Raw genomic sequence first — 22,383 nt, forward strand, 5'->3', positions numbered from 1 at the left:
AAAAGAATTTAGCTTAATACAGAACCAGTATGTACTCCTAAGGGGCAAGAGCTCTACTTAGCAAATAAAACAGCAATGGTCGACAGAGGTGAGAGATAACGTAAAACTAAAGGAAAGAGCATACAAAAATGCAAAAAGTGGTGTAGATCCAGGTGACTGGGAGATATATAAAGAACAGCAAAGGAAGACAAAAAAGATAGTCAGAGCTTCAAAAAGGGAATACGAAGAGAAACTTGAGAGGGATATCAAGATTAACACACAGTTTTTACAGTTATATTAGAAGAAAAAGGATAGTCAAGGGTAATGTGGGCCCTTTAAAAAAAACTTGCGGGTAATATTGCAAATGAAAATAAGGAAATGGCAGACTTGTTGAATAATTACTTTGTGTCAGTCTTCACAGTAGAGGAAGAGGATAATGTACCTGATATTCCAGGGAAACTAATAATGAATCAAGGACTGGAACTCACTAAAGTTAACGTAGACAAGAAAACAGCATTAGAAAAAATAATGGCACTAAAGACTGACAAATCCCCAGGACTTGATGGTTTCCACCCCAGGGTTTTAAAGGAAGTAGGTGAGGAAATTGCAGATGCTTTAGCCATAATCTTCCAAAGCTTGCTCAATTCAGGAATTGTTCCTTTAGATTGGAAAATTGCAAATGCAACTCCATTATTTAAGAAAGGTGAGGGTAGGTCATGTCTAACAAAGCTAATTGAATTTTTTGAGAAAGTAACTAGTAGACAGGGGAATGTCTATGGATGAAGTTTATATGGACTTCCAGAAGGCATCCGATAAGAGACTGTTAGCTAAAATTAAAGCTGATGGAATTGAAGGCAAATTATTGACCTGGTTAGGAGATTAATTAGGTGGTAGAAGGCAGAAAGTAGGGATAATAAGTATGTACTCGAATTGGAAGGAAGTGACTAGTGTTGTCCCACAAGGATCTTGTTGGGGCCTCAACTATTCACTATATTCATAATGACTTAGATAACACAGTAGAGAGCCATATATCCGAGTTTGCCGATGACACAAAGATTGGCAGCATAATAAGTAGTGTAGATGGGAGCATAAAATTACAAAGAGACATTGATAGATGAAGTGAATGGGCAAAACTGTGGCAGAAGGATTTCATCGCAGTTAAGTGTGAAGTCATCCATTTTGGACCAAAAAAGGATCGATCAGAGTATTTTAAATGGTGAAAAGCTAGGAACAGTGGAGGTCCAAAGATGTTTAGGGGTCCACGTACACAGATTGCTAAAATGTAATAAGGTACAAAAAATAATCAAAAAGGATAGTGGAATATTAGCCTTTATAACTAGTGGACTAGAATATAAAGGGGAGGAAGTTTTGTTACAGCTATACAACGCCCTGGTTAGACCACATCTGGAGTACTGTATACAGTTCTGGGCACTGCACCTTAGAAAGGATATATTGTCCTCGGAAGGAGTGCAGCTCAGATTCACCAGAATGTTACCAGGGCTCCAAGAGTTAAATTATGAGGAGAGATTACATGAATTAAGCTTGTATTCCCTGGAATATAGAAGGTTACGGGGTGATTTGTTTGAGGTTTTTAGGATTCTTGTAATTTTGGCATAGTAGTAATTCTCATAACAATGCTTTGGGAGCTACTATTGGTTCACCACCTTCTGTGGTCATTGGCAGACTTAATGATGCTCCATGCATTTTTGGGCTTCAATTCACAGCCTGCCTACCTAGGATTCAGTGCTGTTTTTAGCCTTCCTCTTGCAAGGGCATGCTGCTTGAAGTTGGACCATTTCACCAGCCGTACTGCAATTGAAAGGACTCTTAAGCTATACGATTTGTTTTAGTAGAATTTTGGTCTTACAGTACTTTTTTTGCTCTTGTATGGAAGTACCTGACTTCCAATCATAATCTGTCCACAGTGACATGATGAAAATCACTGCTTGCTGTATCTCAGGAGCAGATCCACATCCCATTTCTCCGTGATGCAAATGTGTCTGAGCATTCCTGAGAGTGGCCCTTGAGTAAGCCGGCTTGGGACTATGGCTTTCACTGTTAGCAAATAACACTGATAGGCATTAAGTCTCAACAAAATATCTCTCCTATACCTTTCAACATGTACTGTACACCTTTCAAAACCCTTTGTGCTTCCTGTGTATGGTGTAATTGAATTTTGTTTTTATTTTAAGATTTTTTTGAAGCCCTGGAACAGAAGTATGTGTTTGCATATATCATTTTGAAATCCTGTTAATTAAGAGGCTATCAAACTTTATTTGCAAGTACAGTTTTTTAATTTTTTTGTGTTAGGCCTTTGATTTGATTGAACAGCGGTATACAGCAGTGAAGATCCATCAACTGAACAAAAACTGGAGGGAAGAAAAGAAAGAAAACTATCACAAGTATGTCTTTATCCTTAAAACTGCAAATAGAATTTTCTGTAGTTTTGGAACAAAGTAGAATTATATGCACTATTTTAATTGTTGGTTTTAGGCATGCATGTAGAGAATACAGAATACACAAAGAACTGGATCATCCCAGGATAGTTAAGTTGTATGACTATTTCTCCCTGGATACAGACACGTAAGTATATGCTGTTTTGTGATTTCAGAATGAATATGTTCCATTCTTTGAAAAAGCAACTGCTCAGCATGATATAAACTGAAATTGGTGGCTTACATTTTTATCCCTTGTATATAAAAAAAAGGGCATGTCATAGTGGACCTGTCGGGTATGTACAGTCAGGCTAAAGGGGAAATTACTAACTCAAGACTAGCCTCAAAATCATCTTACAATTTTACAGGTAAACTAATAGGAAGATAAACCTCATAATTTCAAAGTTTAGTTTAAGTTTGTAGGTACAAAAGGGACTTATGAATATTCTGTTTAGAGTTGTTTTAACAGATCCCATTCAAATTTGCATAGTCTAAGTTTGATTTCCTTTGTGTGGGATGCTGGAGGCTTCTCCTGCTGTAATGAAATTAAATTTTAATAGTGTGATTCAGTTTTAGTGTGGCATCGGTGGAGGCCTATGTGCAGTTTGTCTAACCTTATTGGCGCATGTTGAATAAAGCAGGAAAAAAATATAAATGTCTTTATTTAAAAAGGCAATATCTTCTTAAAGAAAAAATCAAAACACTGCCATGGTGTTTTACTAAACAGAATTTCATAGCATAGGTTTTGATCCCAGTGGGTTCCAGTTGGTAATCATTCTGTTACCGCAGCCCCTTATTAGTGTAGTAACAGTTCAGTTCAAGCAAGTGCAAATTTCTAATGAGATTTGTTACATATCTTTGCAAAGCCCACATATTAGCATTAGTCATGATGTATTAATTTTTTTTTAAATTGCATTGCACATTGCATATTGATGTACAAGATTTGTGGGGTGGGTGCCTAAAATGTAACTTCTTCTCCGATAAACTTCTTATTTACTATTAATGTCTAAGTAATCTGGCCTTAGAAATTGAGGGAACAATATTGAAATTTGCCAGTGACCCCAAATTACAAGATACGGCAAATGTTGACAAAGATTGTGTAAGGACTGCCAGAGGACATAGGATGGATGGGCAGTGCAGTTCAATTTTGAAAAATGTGAATAAATTTGACACAAAATCCTACCATTTAAGATGTATTTCCTTTCCCTATTCTTAAGTGGCGTACAGAGTCTTTAATAACCTGTTTATCTGTACTTAAAGGATGGAGCACAAGTAGCTATAAGGCCTTACAGAATTTTTTTAAATCTAGAAGTATAGAATACAAAAGTTCTATGGTTTAGCAAAATAAATGTGGGTAGACACTGCACAGATGCTGCTTTTCCTCAACCTGAAATACAGAAGTGCCATTGTAAAAGTGCATTTAGTTTCAATATGCAGAGGTGTCTGGTGCTTTGAGGACCTCATCTGAACCCTCAATATTCAACCATCCTTCTGTGCTGCTATTCAGCATTGATGTGGACTGTCAAAATTGACAGTAATATGTGGCAAATTGGAAGTTCACTATTTGTATCTCCAAAATGGCAGTAAAACTACATTAGACTCGCAGTATGGTTTCCTTCCTTTCAAAATCAATAAACTGTCTCTTGCAAAAACTAATACTTGCAGTTTACCAAGACTTCCAACAGCACTACTTAAAATAAAGTGTTTTTATATTGTAGCCTTGGTCTCAAGTGTGTGTTAACTGAGCAGCTCCTCCACCTTTATTTTATTTTATAAAATGCAGCCAGTCTGCCTATAAACTAGCTGCATTGTGGAGGCCCAACATTCCATGCATGCACAGGCCGGTTCTGACATTCTGGGCAGTACACATGCATGGAGTAGTGATGTCAAGATATTGCGTCATGTCACTACAAAATAATGGGAAAAGTTTGTGAATGGTGTCTTCTTGGTGTTACCACTAAAACACCAACCCCAGTAAGATTGGTAGCAGCTAGGAAGACCCAGTTGAAAAATGGGTCATCTTATTCAGTCAAAAAATATGGCAGGTTTATGTTGATGTAGCCACCAGCTGTGGGAGATTTGCACTACAGGAGCCAGCCGCTGAAGAACAGTTCAAAAGGGCATAGTTAAAATAGACCAAGCAAATCGCAGAGTGACTAGCAGAGAAAGTTTTAATCTACATAATGTGCTGGTGAAGGAGTTGTGTAATAAAATGTAAATTGTATTTCCTTAGATTTTGTACAGTGTTAGAATACTGTGAAGGAAATGATTTAGACTTCTATCTGAAGCAGCACAAACTGATGTCTGAGAAGGAAGCCAGGTCCATTGTAATGCAGATAGCAAATGCATTGCGGTATCTAAATGAGATCAAGCCTCCCATTATACACTATGATCTAAAGCCTGGTAAGTTTGCATCACAGACTGAAAGAAGCAGTACTGTCTGTCAGTCTTCTAACTTGTGATCTGACATGTTCAGATGTCTGAGGTATTTTTACTTGTAATTGGACATTATTATATGCGGTTTGTGGTTTTTGGATTGGCTTTTATCAATTAATGAAAATATTAGAATAAATGCAATTTGTAGTCGAAACTAATGCCTAATAAATTGCAAACATGTCCAAAGCTGTGTTCCATATAGAAAGTGAAAGAATATGAATGCTGTGATGTATTGTGTGATGAATTTGTTTTGATGCCCTACAGAGTCTTTATATTAATAATCTGGACAAAAGACATCCAGATTGCTTTTTTTTCCCCCCCTTCCTCTCCTGAATGTAGCAACTTCTGCTGATAACCCTCTGCTATAATGTGTATGTGGCCATTCTTAATGTGCAAGTCTAGACAGTGAGTAATGGTCAGCTATTTGACTGTCAGGGACATCACAGCTGATCCTAAACTTGTCTTTATTCGATGTCCACACATGTGCTTTCCAGCAGGGAGCAATGCATAGCAATCTGAATATTTTTTGTCCATTCCCCTATCTTTTCCTCCCCCTTCTTTAAAGCACCTTGAAGTGTTTTTGGTGTTAAAGGTGCTATATAAATGCACAGTGCTACTTCCCAGCAGGGGTTGCTGATGCCAGTTGTACATATCTTAATGCTTCTTTGCCTGGTACCAGTCAACGTGCACAGACCAGGAATCAAACCTGGGACCTTCCTAGGCTGACTCAGTACCACCTTCAGATTTGCCTTCTAAATGATATGGGGAAGCTAGCAATAACTTAAACTGCTTTTACATTACAGCCAAGGAATTGGGAGAGTGAGGTGACTGCGCTGCTCATTTCCTTTGGTACAGCATTCCTGTAAACTAGCTGTGCTGTAGAAGTTTGGCATTCTGAACAAACGACAAGCTGGTTGTGACATTTTGGCCAGTGTGTTTGTGTGGACAAGTGACACCATGATGTTGCATGATGACGCTAGAGAAGAGCAATATGTGTGTGTGATGTCATGACATTGAGTTATGATGTCACCACCAAACTACGTTGCTGCTGTTGGAGCAGTACATTTCCTGACCCTAAGAAGACTGGTGGCAATTAGAAAAAGCCATTTTAAAAACTGATATTTCTGGCTGCAACTCTTTTTTAAAAAAAAAATTGGTAAGTTTATTTTGATGTGGCTGCCAGCTATGTGAGACTCACTACAGGAGCTTGCAGCCAAAGACTAATAAAAACAGTTTTACTTTTTTTAAAATTGTATTCAAGTAAAATACAGGTAATACAGGTATTTTAATTTTGCATTTAGGTAATATCCTCTTGGTTGACGGAACTGCATGTGGAGAAATAAAAATTACTGATTTTGGCTTATCAAAAATTATGGATGATGATAATTATAATGCAGTAGATGGAATGGATCTGACATCTCAAGGAGCAGGCACATACTGGTAAACTCTACAAATTGTTTCAGACCAGACAGAGTCCATGAAATATCGTTTCATTCACAGGTTGGAGTTTCTGTTTGGATATGGATCCTGATAATAAAATGGTCTTTGAAATGTACTGCCATGAAGTAACCGGGGTTGATAAAATTGAAGTTGTTAAACTTGCAAATACTCTCAGAAATTTTGTTCTCATGACATTTATAGTAACCACTGCTTCATTTTGTTTAGAAAAACTCAATTTTTAGTCTTAGTCTCAGTCTCTATTAAAAGTTGCATTAAAAGATTGAGGATTTAAAATAATTTGAATTAGTAGGTTAATACAAAATTGTTGTATAAACGTTGCGTCTGAACTGATGAGGTGTTAAGATAGATCCACCATCCTGCATTACATTTTAACCTTAATTTGCTGGAGGATTTATTTCTAATTAAAGGAGATTCCTTTCATCATATGAACTTAGCTATAGAGAGGTTGTCTGTGTAGATTTTTTTTTTCTTAAAATCTTTTTTTGTGTTGGAGCCGAAATTACCTTTATAACAACAACTTTGTATTTTATATAGCACCTTTAATGTAGCCCCACTACAGAGACTTGAACATAAAAACATAAGAAATAGGAGCAGCAGTAGGCCATACGGCCCCTCGAGCCTGCTCCACCATTCAATAAGATTGTGGCTGATCTTCGACCTCAACTCCACTTTCCCTATTGAGCCCCATATCCCTTGGTTCCCTTGAGCACATAATCTAGGTTGATACTATCTGATCCACAGACTTTCCATACAGACATTAAGCCCAGGCCCCGTCTACTACCTTAAGCGGGCATTAAAGATCCCATGGCACTTAACGACGAAGGGCAGCGGAGTTCCTCAAGTGTCCTGGCCAATATTTATCCCTCAACCAACATCACTAAAAACGACTATTTCATTATTTAGCTCATTGCTGTTTGTGGAACCTTGCTGTGCGTAAATTGTCTGTCATGTTTCCCTACATTACAAAAGTAACTACACTTCAAAGGTACTTCATTGGATGTGAAGAGCTTTGGGGCATCCTATGGTCATGGAAGGTGCTATATAAATGCAAGTTCCTTCCTTCATCAAGGTGTCAGATCTGCCAATATCAGAAATGTGTGTGGATGTGAATAGAGTTTTCTCTTCTCTATTTTACTGAGTTTCTAGGCTAGAATTAATTATTTTTTGTTTCACTAGACCTTCTGAAATTCAGAAAAGAATTGGTTAAATCGGTACGGATCTTGGGCATAGTTGGGCCAATGGTGTCAGGTGCTCCAAATCTACATGAGGCTGTTATTCTTGCCATTCAATATTGCCCAATTACTGGAGATAAGCAGATGTTCACTAGCCAAGGTGTTTCTTTTTACTCTCCAAGGGTAAAGCCTTGGAGATTTGAGGATGAGGAGTTTAAATTTAGTATCTTGGGGACATGGAGCAAGTGATTGGGGATTGGAAATGGAATAAGTGACAAGGGAGTGGAGTTAATGCTGGGTTTTGAAGCAATGGCTGGTCTTCCTGATAGGGAAGAGAGGCATTGGGGAGAGAGAGCGAGTATTATCACATTGTAGTTTGTGGGACCTAGCTGTGTGCAAATTGGCTGCTGCGTTTCCTACATTACAACAGTGGCTACACTTCCAAAAAAAAAGTACTTCATTGGCTTGGGACGCTTTGGGACGTCCTGAGATCATGAAAAGTGATGTATAAATGCAAGTCTTACTTTTCATAAATGTGGAAGCTGATCACCGTGCCTATGGATCATGTTGCTGAGGGGCAGCTTGTAGATGGGAGGAGGAGGGGGCCAAATGTAGAACCTGAGAGACTCCAGAGGTGACTTTTGGTGATGAGCTGGCTATGTTCAGAAAGATAATGGAATTGTACAAGAGCATTCACACACAGCTGGACATCAGAGGAGGGTTCATGGAGAAGAATTGTATGGTCCACTGTATCAAATACTGAGAGGACAAAGAGGGATAGCAGACCACAGTTGTGATCACAGAGCATGTTGTTTGTGACTTTGTCCAGGGCCAGCTCAGTGCTATGAGAAGGGTGGAAACCAGACTGGAGGGATCCAGACAGGGATTTTTGAGAGAGATGGATACAGATTTGGGAGACTGTGTATTACAGAACCTTAGAGCAGAAAAGACGGTTAAAGATTGGGCAATAGTTTGGAGAGGACGGATGGGTTGAGAATATTAAGATCACTAGAATCATAGGATGGTTACAGCACAAAAGGAGACCATTTGGTCCATCGAGCCCATGCCGGCTCTTTGTAACAGCATCTGGTTAGTCTTATTCCTCTGATCTTTCCCTGTAGCCCCTCAAGTTTTTCCCTTCAAGCATTTATCCAATTCCTTTTTGAAAGCCACGATTGAATCTGCTTCCACCACCCTTCCAGGCAGCGCATTCCAGATCATAACTACTCACTGCATAAAAAGGTTTTCCTCCTATTGCCTATGACTCTTTTGCCAATCACTTTAAATCTGTGTCCTCTGGTTCTAAACCCTTCATGATTTTGAACACTTATCAAATCTTCTCTTAACCTTCTCTGCTCTAAGGAGAACAACCCCAGCTTCTCCCGTCTATCCATGTAACTGGTTCCTCATCCCTGGTACCATTCTAGTAAATCTTTTCTGCATCCTCTCTAAGGCCTTCACATCCTTCCTAAAGTGCGTTGCCCAGAATTGGACACAATACTCCAGCTGTGTCCGAATCAGTGTTTTGTAGAAGTTCAACATAACTTCCTTGCTTTTGTACTCTATGCCTCTATTTATAAAGCCCAGGATCGTGTATGCTTCTTTTAACTGCTTTCTCAACCTGTGTCCTGCCACCTACAAGATTTGTGCACATATACTCCCAGGTCTCTCTGTTCCTGCACCCTCTCTGGAATCGTACCATTTAGTTTATATTGCCTCTCCTCATCCTGCCTGTATCACTTCGTATTTCTCTGTTAAATTTCATCTGCCATGTGTCCACCCATTCCACTAGCCTGTCTCTGTCCTCTTTAAAGCTTATTACTATCCCCCTCTCTTTACTACACTCGCAAGTTTTGTGCCATCTACACATTTTGAAATTGTGCCCTGTCCAAGTCACATTAAAAAAAAAGCAGTGGTCCTAGTACCGACCCCTGGGAACACCACTGTATACCCCCCTCCAGTCCGAAAAACAGCCGTTCACCACTAATCTCTGTTTCCTGCCACTTAGCCAATTTCGTATCCCTGCTATTACTGTCTTTTATTCCATGGGCTTCAGTTTTGCTGACAAGCCTGTTATGTGGCACTTTTATCAAACGCCTTTTGAAAGTCCATATACCCAACATCAACTGCATTGCCCTTATCAACCCTCTCTGTTACCTCATCAAAAAACTCAATCAAGTTAGTTAAACATGATTTGCCTTTAACACATCTGTGCTGGCTTTCCTTTATTAATCCACACTTGTCTAAGTTACTGTTAATTTTGTCTCGGATTATCGTATCTAAAACCTTCCTATCACCGAGGTTAAATTGACTGGTATGTAGTTGCCAGGTTTATTCTTATGCCTTTTTTTGAACAAGGGTGTACATTTGCAGTTCCCCAGTCCTCTGGCATCACCTCCATATCTAAGAAGGATTGGAAGATTATGGCCAGCACCTCTACAGTTTCTACCCTTAATTCCCTCAGCAACCTAGGATGCATCCCATCTGGACCAGACTACTACAACAGGAATTTTAAGTCCATAGATTTGTCCATGCAACATGACTCTTGAAATTGTCCTGTTGTTTGGCTCACCGTTTAGACACTGATATAGCAAATGATGCATGTGGAGCCATGATGTAAACATAAAAAACAGGGTTCCTCAGGGAGATCACGCATGGGCATTTGGTCGGGGCCTATAAAAAGTTCCTTTCGTGCCTCCTGTAGGTATAAGAAGTATGTCAGTTTTCAAATAGTCCATGCACATGTAAAATGAGGACCACTACATCTCCAGTGTGCCTGCTGACACTGCACCCTTCTTTGGTTGTTTCATCATTGAACAGAGATCCAGTGCATGGATCATAGAAATCATGTGCAACTGCTAGATGCTAGTTTTTCTTTTGAAAGGGCTTTGCTTTCAAGATGCTGCATTAAGTAATAACATTAATCAAATCAAAAGACAGAAAATATTCACTTAGATTTATCTTTGAGAGATCAAGCTTTACTTGTATCTTAGATCTCTTGACTTGAATAGGATTTTCAAAAAGAAAATGGCATTTGGGCTCAATTTCCTGAAATCTCAAACAATTGGGTATATTCAGTGCATACAGTCTCAGAGGAAACTTTTGTGTTACTGTATTGAACAGTTCATTATTTTTCCTTTATCTAATTTTGTTTGGTCGTTTCCCAAGTACAATTTGTTTTTAATGTGCAATTATGATACCTTCACTTTGGAGTATTCCTGTAGAGTGACAAAAAAAGGATGTGCTATTTGTTGATTGTGATGTTGCCATCCATTTTTTATTATTCTTTTGTTAGTTTGGCTCAGTTGGTAGCACACTTGTCTCTGTTTAAGCCCAAGTTCAGGATGTTGAGGCTGACAGTTCAGTGCAGCACTGAAGTGGTGCTCCATCTTTGGAGATGGCATCTTTCAGATGAAACTTTCAGGTGAACATAAAAGTTCTCATAGTACTCTTTGAGAAAGAAGCAAAGAGTTCTGGTGTCCTGGTCAACATTCTTCTCTCAGCCAACACCATCAAAATACAAATGAACTGGTCATTTATCTCACTTGCTATTTGTGGCATCTTGCTGTGTGCAAATTGGCTGCTACGTTTGTCTACACGGTTGCAGTGACCATACTTCAAAAGTAATTTGTTGGTTGTGAAGCACTTCGGGATGTGCTGAGGATGTGATAAGACGATATATTAATGCAAGTTCATTCATTCTCCAAATACCTCTTCTTAAAAAAAAAAACTTTTACACTCCATGCCCGATCTTGGGAGAGCAGCCTCAGAGTGCTGCTGTCTCTGGAATTTACACTGCAACTGTGCCACCAATCTCCTCTGAACCTGCAATGAAGTACTTTGAGGAGGTTGTGCGCGCACAGCAACCATGTCAAATTGGCCACTGTACATGCACAACCACAATTCATCTGTTGATGACATCATGACATCAAGGATTTTCAGACTGCCCCCGTTGAAGATCACGCTGCGTTGATGCCATACTTTTATTGGACAAAGTCAGACTGGTGGCAGGTGCTAAAGCAAAGTAGAAAAACTGCTTTTCCTGACAGATAAATCTCAACAAAATCCAATCATTTTGCCTTACTCTGGCTGCAGGATTCTGGGCTATAGAAGCTGATAGTCAAAGATCAAAATAAAAGTGGCTTAAGATGATTTTTGAAACCTTATGCGTTTCATCGGTGAATGTTTGTACTAAAGATAAGGTGTAGCATGGGTCAGATTCAAGGCAAAGCTGAATCTGTCCTGCCGAAATTAATGAGCCTTGACATCAATTCCACCACCCCTTTTGCCCCAATGGAGCATTTCATTTCCCACATTTATCTCTAGTGGTCTCTGAATGAAGCTGTCAGTTTATTGCAACATTAGAAAATGAGTTTGGAGACCATCCCAAATGAATTTCATATAGGACTTTTACAACCAGCAGTGATGGGAAACTTAATATTGTTCATACCCAAGTCCAAGAGGCAAAAGCACAATTTGCTTAATCAGCTGTGCCATGTTTGTTTATACATGAAAATATAGTATTCGTTAAACCATAACTCAGTTAAGCTTGCTCTTGTAGAAAAGCTTTTTTGTAATTTTTATCTGAATAAACTGTGTACTGATGGTATCAATTTTTTTTTTACCTTTTTGACAGGTATTTGCCTCCTGAGTGCTTTGTTGTAGGAAAAGAGCCACCCAAAATTTCAAACAAAGTGGATGTCTGGTCTGTAGGAGTTATCTTCTTCCAGTGTCTTTATGGTCGTAAGGTGAGAGTTTTCATTTAGTTTATTTTATAAATCCAGGTGTGTTTGTTTCTAGTTTTTTTTTGAGAAAAATGTATCTAATGTGAAATGTTCTGCTTTTTCAGCCATTTGGCCACAATCAGTCACAGCAGGACATCTTGCAGGAGAACACAATATTAAAAGCAACTGAAGTCCAATTTCCTGTTAAACCAGTTGTTAGCAATGAAGCAAAGGTAGTTGTGCCCAGTGTTCTTATGTAAACATGTTATTAGGTAATGGGTGATTTTTTTTTCTATGATTGTTTTAACAGATTGTCAGGGTTCAGGTGGTATAAAATCTAATGCTTCTGTTGTTCCAGGCATTCATTAGGCGTTGTCTAGCATACCGCAAAGAAGATCGTTTTGATGTGCATCTGCTGGCTAATGATGCCTACCTTCTCCCTCATATGCGAAGGTCAAATTCTTCAGGAAATCTACATATGTCTGGGCCAGCCACAATTCCTATTACCCCCATGTCAAGCATAGTTTCTTATTAAGATTTATTTTAGTCAAACTGACACATCTTGTAGAACTTCTTTCCAGACTAATTTGCAGCTGGATGGTACAACTTGAATTTTTTTTTCCTGGGCGAGGGGCGAGAGAGACAGAAAAGGGGGAGGCAGTGAAACGATTGAGATGTACCAATTTTTGAATCCTTCGCTTTTGCTTTATTTGAAATAGAATTGAACCATGGACAGTAATGAGCTGCACTTGTTACAAAGTACTGCACACTGTAAAACTCAGTACTCCCATCAAGCAGCCTTTGTGTTCAGAAGTTGAAAACTATTCATTCTCTTGTGTTTTTTGGGAACACTGTATATAGTAGCCTAATGAGTCACTTTGGGACTATTTTTTAATACTTAATACTGTTTTTGTTTAAAATAAGGCCAGAACAAATGATTTTAGCACAAAGAAATACAACAGCCCACCCAAATAAAATTATGTGAAGTGAGATTGTAGTGGCTCTTGTAAAACCTGAAAATGCACAAGAACATTTGCATATTGAAGCTACTATAAGCAGCTGGTGTATTTATAGGTCAAACTGTAGAATGTACTGTGCAAGATAATAGTAAAATAGCATTGTTTTATATTGTTGTAAATGATTTCATTATATTTACCTTGTTCTTAAGTTACAGCAGTTTGATTCTGTACAGGCTGTATAAAAATCTGGCTTTATTTGTTTAGTTTTCTTAATTGGATCTCTAATTCCAATAATGGAGCTTGCCATTGCTGCTAGGTGGCATTGGTGTTTTTGTTATTATAATATGGCCTTCATACATTATCCACACAACTGAGGTATGTAAAGGCTTAATTTTGTATTAAATAAGACCATCTTAAGCAAGTTTTGTAGTTTTGAGGAACAGGCCATTTTACTGATAAGCTTTGACCCATTTGACAACATAATTTCCGAATGGTATTCAACTATTTGGAAAGGAAAAAAATGGAAATGCAAGTGAGATTGTAACATGTTTGCAGGATTATTGGTTTCTTCTGTGTAGGTATATATGATGTGAAACATTAAATTCTGAACAATTGCCTTGTGCTGTACAAATTACAACCATTTCCTGTAATACAAAATCTTGCTGTTTAGTACAGTTTAATGCTTGTTTTTACATCCATACTATAGAATGCCTGTATGTAATTAGTACACGCTGAAACAAAACAAAATTGGTTCATCTAGGCTTTGTTAATGTTGTATAATTAAGCTGTTGCCTGTGTTGCTGGTGTTGAAAGCTACATTGTTTTCACTGTAAATAAAATGTTAACTGTCAATAAAAAAGTGCTGCTGATACTGTAGAGAGTGTAGCCAAAACCAGTAATAAACATTCAAAATTCTATTTCATTCAGGTTGTTTTGTCTAAGAAAATACATTGTTTAAGCATCCCCCACACACATTAGAGGTTATACTTAGCTTGATCATTTCTGGGGAAACCACATGCTTAGCATGGCCATGAGTTCTTAGTTGGTAGGTGATGTGGCATGTGGTCTCAATTTCCAGTGTCTGTTGAGCCTCAAACGGCCAGTTCAGTTTTTCCCAGCTAAAAAGCTTTTGTTCACTGTTCCTCGTAACACCTGTTTTATTGTTGAATTTGGGACAAGGCTATCAGTTTCAGATGTAGATTAGATTTGATAGTCCTTACAGTTCTGTTGTTTTGTAAATGTATTGCTGCCTGTGTTTTCTTCATTTTTATAATGCTGGGAGCTAGACATAAACAGTGGTGACAAACCTCTAGAATAAATATCAGCACAACGTTGCTGTAACAGACATACAAATAAAATAAAATTGATGCTGACAGCAGCAATGTTTCTTCCAGGTTATATGGGAACAAACTGCTCAATCACATATACTCTAGGAAGCCGTAAAGAGAGACAAGAAAAAGAGGCAAAACAAACAAGAACGAAAACTGACAAGGTGCTGAGGTACAAATTTGCCTACCCTCCCCTACCCCATTTTGTCTTTTTGGTAGGTCTGCTAGCATTGATCTGCTTTAAGGAATCTTGTACTACCCACGGCCTCCTTAAGGGAAATACCTGAGGCCGATTAGCTCTGTCACCTGCACAGTCCTGTCCTTTATGACTATTAGAGATGCACTGTTAGATGAAAAATAATTCTATAAGAACAGTGCAGCCTTTTGAGGGGAAGGGGAAAGAGAAATTAACTTGATTGGACAAGTTAATTAAATATTCCAAGATCGGTTTTCTAGTTATCTAGTCACAATTTTGGAGCAAATCTGAAGTACTGCTATAATTTCTTGTGCCCATGGAGTGCATTGGAAAGCATACTGCTTGTGCAGAAGAGCACTTCACCACAGTGTGCTAATGTCCATGACCTCACTCTGCAAAGTTCCTCCATCTCAGCCGAGTCGTCCTACAGTCCTGCATCTCTTAATAGCAGCTTCACAGTAGTATGATCAGTTTCTCTACCAGCCCTAGTGATCAAGCACTCGTTGAAAATATACATATTCCACACACAGCCATCAATATTGTATCATTTTTTTACTCCTGTTTTTCAAGATTTGCTTTGGCTTTTTATATACATTGACTCCAAAATCACTGTTATCACAGCAGTACTGCTTCTGAGATACACAAGCAGTCTGATGTAGGACAGCATGTAACAATACATTGATACACCATCATAATGTGCTGCAGAGTACTGGCTCACAGGTTTATGTCTACAATTTCCTAGTGAGTTTCTAATGTTGTTTAGGGAAGGCATCAAGTGGAGACCAGCAGCTTCAACACAGAGGGAGAAAAGAGGACCAGTAACTCAAGACCACACTGGTGCATTTCCTTGTGCTCAGTTCCACAGGAAAAGACATGAAAGCAGATACTCAGCCGTTTTGGCAGGAGCTGGACCCAAAAACAGAGATGCGTGAAACCCTGAGTTGAGCTAAATTTTGACGGTTGTTGGTCTGAAAAATGTAACTTTATAAACACGTGCTGACAGTTTGAAAAGGTATGGTGATAAGTGACAAATCTTGAGTTAGCATGTCTGCTATTTGATGGCAGAGCAGGAGGATATATTGTAATTTCAGCTTCTCACGATCATGCTCACAACAAAAAGTGTGAAGTTGATAATTTAAAACCTAGGCAGCTTGCTTCCAGATGATGTGACTCATTCATATCTGGATTTAGTCTATAGTCTTTGTTAAAGTTCTTTTCTAGTAATTTTGTTTTGTCATTAAAATCAAAAGTAATTTATTTGATTTAAGTTGGCAGCTTGCACCAAAAAGATAACTCCCAGACAAACTGCATATTTCAATGACTCTTGCTGCTTATTGGCCCTTGGTTTAAACTCTGTTGAAATGCTAAATATCTGAGTGTTGTTGAATCCACATTACAATTTTGCTAAGAAATATGCCGAGATGAATCACTTTCTAGAATATAAAATGAATAGGATTGGTACATTGGAATTCTATACTTGAACCAATTATGCATTTATCCGTACCTGAATCTTTATATGTAATTGCTTACCTTTTTAATAGCAACATTTTGATTACTCTGTGCTCTAATTCGATCTGTTCTGCTACAGACTAAATTTCTGTGACTTTTATAACTTCAATTAAATATGTTTTGACCTACTGTGCTGACTGAAACATTGATGGCTTTGAAATTGCCATTTTCAGCATCTGATTCCTTAAACATGCAAGGAATATGGGCCCTTTGAACTAGATGAACCAAGTATTAATGAAGAAATTATGGGGAATTCTCAAATTAGGTAAAATAGGATGACACCAGGTGAGAAAATTGGCATTGGCTGGTAAAACTGGAATGAGAGCACTGTATGACCACTGAAGTAGAGGTCTGAAAAATATTAAACTTAATTGTGAATAATTACTAACTATTAACTTATGGTGGTAGATACACAACTTTTTTATACTTTGCGTACATTACAGTGGCTACACTTCAAAAGTACTTAATTGTCTTTTAAGTGCTTTGGGACATCCTGAGGACATGAAAGGTGCTATATAAATGCAAGTTCATTCTTCTGTGGTGTTGCTTTACTGTGGCTGAAAACCTCAAATGTAGTTTCTGATGTTTACTGCTGCAGCTTAAAAAGTTTGCCCATTGCTGAAATAAAGCAAATGTATTCCATACCTTACTAATCCAGAAAGATACAGGGCCACACAGACATATTTATAATACTATTTGCTTACCATTTTAAAAAAATGCTTATGATGTATGCATTCTTCCCTCTCCAAAACCTTGTGGTCAGTTATTTGCACTTTTTTTGTTGTGCCCCCAATAGTAGATTTGGAGTGTTTGTTGAAGTTCTGGGTATTGTAGTTGAACAGGAGCAAAGCGAAAACTACAACTCCCACTTTTTCGAACACAGACACAAGCCCAAGATCTAGGGCTAAAACAGAATCGAGCCCCAGAGATAAGAGTAGACCTGTGGGAGGGAGGAGGCTCATGAGGAGCATAGATGCCAGCATAGACCAGTTGGGCCAAATGGCCAGTTTCTGTGCTGTAGTTTCAATATAACTCAACGTGCTGGGGAAACTTCTTGTAAATATTTCTAAAATACAGATACATTAGTGAAAGAAAATCAGTCAAAAGCTGTTTGAAAAAATTAATTGAGTGTTTTGATTGGTTCCATATTCCTGATTGATATTGGTAGTGGTCAGATACTTGAACAAATCAAATGGGTTAACTGAAGAGTCCATGCTTATTTAAGTCAAAGCGTGACACAGATTTAAAGTGTAATGTGCACTGTATACAAGATTTGTAATAAAAATGTACTCATAGTAATTAAGTTAAAATAATTTTTACATTCAAATAGCTAAAACTACATTGTTTACACATCAGTACTGAAAGAAAATGTGAACATGACTTTTGAAATATTCTAAATTATCTTGAATCAATGAAAACTAATTCTTGAGATTTAAACAAAGGAAATATATATCAGTATAAAAAATATCTTTAGTGTAGACAAGGAGCTCTCTGAAGGCTAGAGAAGAATTTTGATAAAATATAAAGGATCCAAAGTAGCAGTTAATAGTGAAGATCTTATGATGTTGGGGGTGGGGACCTTGAAGTTATTTTAGGCTACTAAGTTGCTTTCCTTTTCAACTTGTAAAATTAAATCCTGGAAACTGATGAGCCCTGATTTGAAATGTATGAAGATAATGAGTGCCCGGTTGGCGCACAATTTCTGTATCCGAGGGTATAGAAGTGAATTGCATTAGAACATAGCAAGGAAATATTAACCAGTGAATTTGTGTTTACATGGAGTTTTTTTTGTGCAAGCGTGCAAATTATATTGAAGTCTTGGCTACTGTAAAGAATGTAATCTATTAGCACTAGTTGGCAAATGTATTGGCTGAAACAAAAGTAACTCCGTAACCGACTTCATTCCTCTGCCTGGCCACTGTCTGAGGCTGAACCAGACCTTTGGCAACCTTGGCATCCTATTTGACCGAGATGAGCTTCCGGCCACATATTTGCTCCATCACCAAGACCGCCTACTTCCACCTCCGTAACATTGCCCGTCTCCGCCCCTGCCTCAACTCATTTGCTGCTGAAACCCTCATCCATGCCTTTGTTACCTCTAGACTCGACTATTCCAATGCTCTCCTGGCTGGCCTCCCATCTTCCACCCTCCATTAACTTGAGCTCATCCAAAACACTGCTGCCCGTATCCTAATTCGCACCAAGTCCCATTCTCCCATCACCCCCGTGCTCGCTGACCAACATGGGCTCACAGTCTGGGAACACCTCGATTTTAAAATACTCATCCTTGTTTTCAATTCCCTCCATGGTCTCGCCAGTCCCTATCTCTGTAATCTCCTCCAGCCTTACAACCGGAATCTCTGCGCTCCTCCAATTCTTGCTTCTAGAAACAATTAACAATTTTTTATACAACTGGACATAATAAAAAAATGTGGACATAAACAGTCTTCCAATGAGTGAAACTAGGTACTGTAGACTTAACTATATATTCCTGATTATTTGTTGATAGCCTAAGATGAATAACATGTCCAGATGTGATCAATCAAGTTACCAATCTATTTTCAAATTTTAAAGCTGAGCAGTTGGGTAGGGTTTTATTTTGAGGAGAATGGTAGTGAGCTCATGCAAAACTCTGCTGCCCGTATCATAACTCTCACCAAGTCCCGTTCACCCATCACCCCTATGCTCGCTGACCTACATGGCTCCTGGTCCGGCAACGCCCCAATTTTAAAATTCTCATCCTTGTTTTCAAATCCCTCCGTGGCCTTGCCCTTCCCTATCTCTGTAACCTCCTCCAGCCCTAACGCCCTCCGAGATTTCTGCGCTCCTCCAATTCTTGCCTCTTGCGCATTCCCGATTTTAGTCGCTCCACCATTGGCGGCCGTGCTTTCGGCTGCCTGGGCCCTAAGTTCTGGAATTCCCTCAGTAAACCTCTCCCTCCTTTAAGACACCGTTACCTCTTTGACCAAGCTTTTGGTCACTTGTCCTAGTATCTCCTTACGTGGCTCGGTGTCAAATTTCCTAGCTCTGGAATTCCTTCCCTAAACCTCTCCGCCTATCTACCTCTCCTCCTTTAAGGCGCTCCTTAAAACCTACTTCTTTGACCAAGCTTTTGGTCACCTGTCCTAATACATCCTTATGTGGCCCGGTGTCAAATTTTGTTTGATAACGCTCCTGTGAAGCGCCTTGGGACATTTTACTATATTAAATGCGCAATACAAATGCATGTTGTTGTTTAATTTTATATGATTGACAGTGTTATTCTTTGAGAAGTGCTGATTATTTATAAAGTAAGCAGATGAAGCATAATTAGCAAGATTGAGTATATTTACATAAATTATTGGTGTAAAATAGATGAGTCTTATGGAGATGAATGAGTTACTATAAGATTACTACAGTCCCTATCACTTAAACCGCCAATGTTTAAATCAGGCAATCGTTTAACTTGAGCAAATAGACAAACATTTCCATTACCATTATTGTCAATTACATAATCGCTGCTTATAACGTGTTAAGCATACCGGCTATTTCGGGCAGAAATCAGTGTCCAGTGAGTTGTTCACACCTCATTAAGGTGCAATTCCTATTATACTACTCGGTTATGCAGCCACACAGGGAATTCAGCTGAAGAGATTGAGGCAAGGTTGACTGACTTTGAAGTGTAAATCGTCCATCACATATAGCGGGCAAATTGCGATAGTACTAATGTGTCCGCTCTAAGCATAGGGACTATTAGAAATTGGTCGATGCACCTTGGGAAGGTATATTACAATTAGGCTCAGTAACACTTTTTTTATTTTCTCACAGTAACATTGATTCGAACATACAAAAATGTCAGACAGAAAAAGACCGGCTGGTCCATCGAGCCTGTTTCATACAATAATGATGCCTTATGCATCAGGTTACACATAGTCCCTACCACCTGGAGTCATGTAATTTCCTGGGGTAAGATTTTTAAAAACCCAGGCCAATTTGGGGGGAATATTCCTCTTCAATGCCTTTACACGATCGAATCTAGTCCAGGAGACCATATTGACCCATGCTCATATTCCAGGGTACCTACCTCTTGTACGAGTTGATCGCCACCCCACCCAGAAACCTGTCCAGCTCTCTCTTGCTTAGTAGATCAGCATTCAACGCGTGAGCCAGCAAACTGTTCCACCTGTCAACTAATCTCTGGAAAAAGAGTTGCCTAACGTCCAACCTAGTTCTGCACTTACACAACTTGTAAGAATAATCCTGGTCCTCCCAAACCTATCCAGTTGAAATAATTTGCCCACTTAAACACAAGCTAATGCATTCATTATTTTATAAACCTTGATCAAATCACCCCTGAGTCAATGCTTCTCTAAAGTATACAGACTCAGCTTGTTAAATCTATTTGGTTGCTAAAATGCGTTAAACTGAGAATCAATGTTGTGGTCTTCTGTACCTTTTCCAAAACCTCAATATCCCCCATCCATGTGAGGGGACAAAATCAACACAGTATTCTAAATGAAGCCTATTCATAATTTAATTATAACTTCTAAAGCAGCCAAATTCAACATTACCAAGAAATGAAATATAACTTATTCAGGATCTTTCCTGTTTTCTTGGTGAGATCAAGTGCTCAAATGTGTCCACTATTTATACACTGCTCACATCTGTTCTCCACTAGTTCTTGATTCTGATTGTGATAATATGGTGCAGAATGTCAGCACAATTTGTAAACACGGCACCTGCTTTGTGTATGAATCCAGCACAATTTTACTTTTTTTTGAGTTTAAGCTTTTTAGGTAAAATGTATTCTTCAAATGTCTTGTTGCTGTTGCTGTTAGAATGAGTTTACTGCAATCATTTCATCACCATCTTGAATGGACCCGAAGTGGTGATGTTGCTATGGTAGCAGCTTGAAATGTTTTTAAGATGTTACCATAATTGTCCCTGTAGAATGGTACGTTTTTAAAATCAGAGGATTTATGAATACATCATTTGACAAAATGCACAATACAATTTATGTAAATGTGGGGATGACCTAATAATTCAAGAACAAAAAATTGTGTGTGAGTTATTTTGGTTACTCTTACAAGTGTAATCTAAATTGTGTTACCAGTTTTGTCATTCTGTGTAACATAGAAAATAAGGTTTACAAGTGTGTATTTTTTATTTTCCATGAGGCAGCATGAATTATTTTCTTTCGAAGTTGAAGCAAAATATGATGATTTCCATGACACGGTCAGGGTTTTAGTTTTAGAAGTGATTTAGGGGTATTGGTGGACAACTCCTTTGAAACCATCTGCAGCAATAGTAAACAAGGCAAATAGTATCCTGTTTAGTGCATGAAATAGAACACAAATGTTAGGATGTGATATTAAGTCTATACAGGGCAGTGGTTCATCTCCATCTAGCATAGTACGTGCAACTCTGATTGCTTTATTACTGGAAGGATATTATGGGGCTAGAAAAGGTGCAGCAAAAGGCCACCTGGCAGATGCCAAGGATCAGTTACCTGAGCTGCAAGGACAGACTACAGAAGCTGAGAATGTTTACATTAAGGAGAATAGTGAGAGGACATCCTGTTGAAGTATTCAAGATCTTTAAAGGGTATTGACCAGTTTAATCTGGAAAACAATGAAGGAGCTTGGGGTGACCCTCAGAAGAGCGAAGGTGAATGGAGAGATCAGATATGATTATTTCACAGAGGCTGGTGAATGTTTGGAATGGACTGCCAAGGGATGCAATCACAGCTGATAACATCAGTAGCTTTAAGAGGAAATTGAACAGGCACTTAGTGAGGAAATCAATTGAGGAATATACGTGAACTGTGTATTCTGTTTTTGAACACTGGGGCTGGCCAGATGAACCTATATAGCCTTTCCTGGTCTTGTATATTCTTATGATCCTAATCCCATGTGCAGTGGAGAAAAAAAATCAGAGCAATGAATTACTGTTTTTGGCACAATACCAGTCTTATAACTTAATCTTGAATGTTGACAAAATTTCTGCTTCAACCATTAACAAGTGGAAATGAGATCCACAGCCTTACAATTCTCTGCATAAAGAAGTTGCTCTTGCTCTCTCTTCTAAATCTCTTACATTTAATCTTGTATTTATGGCACTTCCTTCGTGACCCCTCAACTTCAGGAAACAGTCTACTTCTATATAACCTGTCTCATTCTTTCATAATTTTAAACATTTCTATCAT

At 38.5% G+C, this 22,383-nt stretch overlaps 1 protein-coding gene across 5 annotated transcripts in view; it reads left to right on the top strand.

Moving 5' to 3' along the window:
* Positions 1 to 14,088, top strand: part of LOC137323691 (serine/threonine-protein kinase tousled-like 1) — a 180,469-nt gene extending 166,381 nt beyond the window's left edge. For 4 of the 5 annotated variants that reach the window (XM_067987481.1, XM_067987479.1, XM_067987480.1 and 1 more), the window contains 7 exons: positions 2,290 to 2,381; positions 2,473 to 2,562; positions 4,648 to 4,817; positions 6,152 to 6,290; positions 12,120 to 12,231; positions 12,333 to 12,440; positions 12,566 to 14,088. In XM_067987481.1, the coding sequence (XP_067843582.1) occupies positions 2,290 to 2,381; positions 2,473 to 2,562; positions 4,648 to 4,817; positions 6,152 to 6,290; positions 12,120 to 12,231; positions 12,333 to 12,440; positions 12,566 to 12,742 (888 nt within the window). In that variant the 3' untranslated portion in view covers positions 12,743 to 14,088. Of the gene's footprint in view, positions 1 to 2,289; positions 2,382 to 2,472; positions 2,563 to 4,647; positions 4,818 to 6,151; positions 6,291 to 12,119; positions 12,232 to 12,332; positions 12,480 to 12,565 lie in introns of all 5 variants that reach the window. The other variant, XM_067987483.1, reaches the window with a different exon arrangement.
* The last annotated feature ends 8,295 nt before the right edge of the window (positions 14,089 to 22,383 follow it).

Source organism: Heptranchias perlo, chromosome 7, assembly GCF_035084215.1.
Source record: "Heptranchias perlo isolate sHepPer1 chromosome 7, sHepPer1.hap1, whole genome shotgun sequence".
NCBI classification, from domain to species: Eukaryota; Metazoa; Chordata; class Chondrichthyes; order Hexanchiformes; family Hexanchidae; genus Heptranchias; species Heptranchias perlo.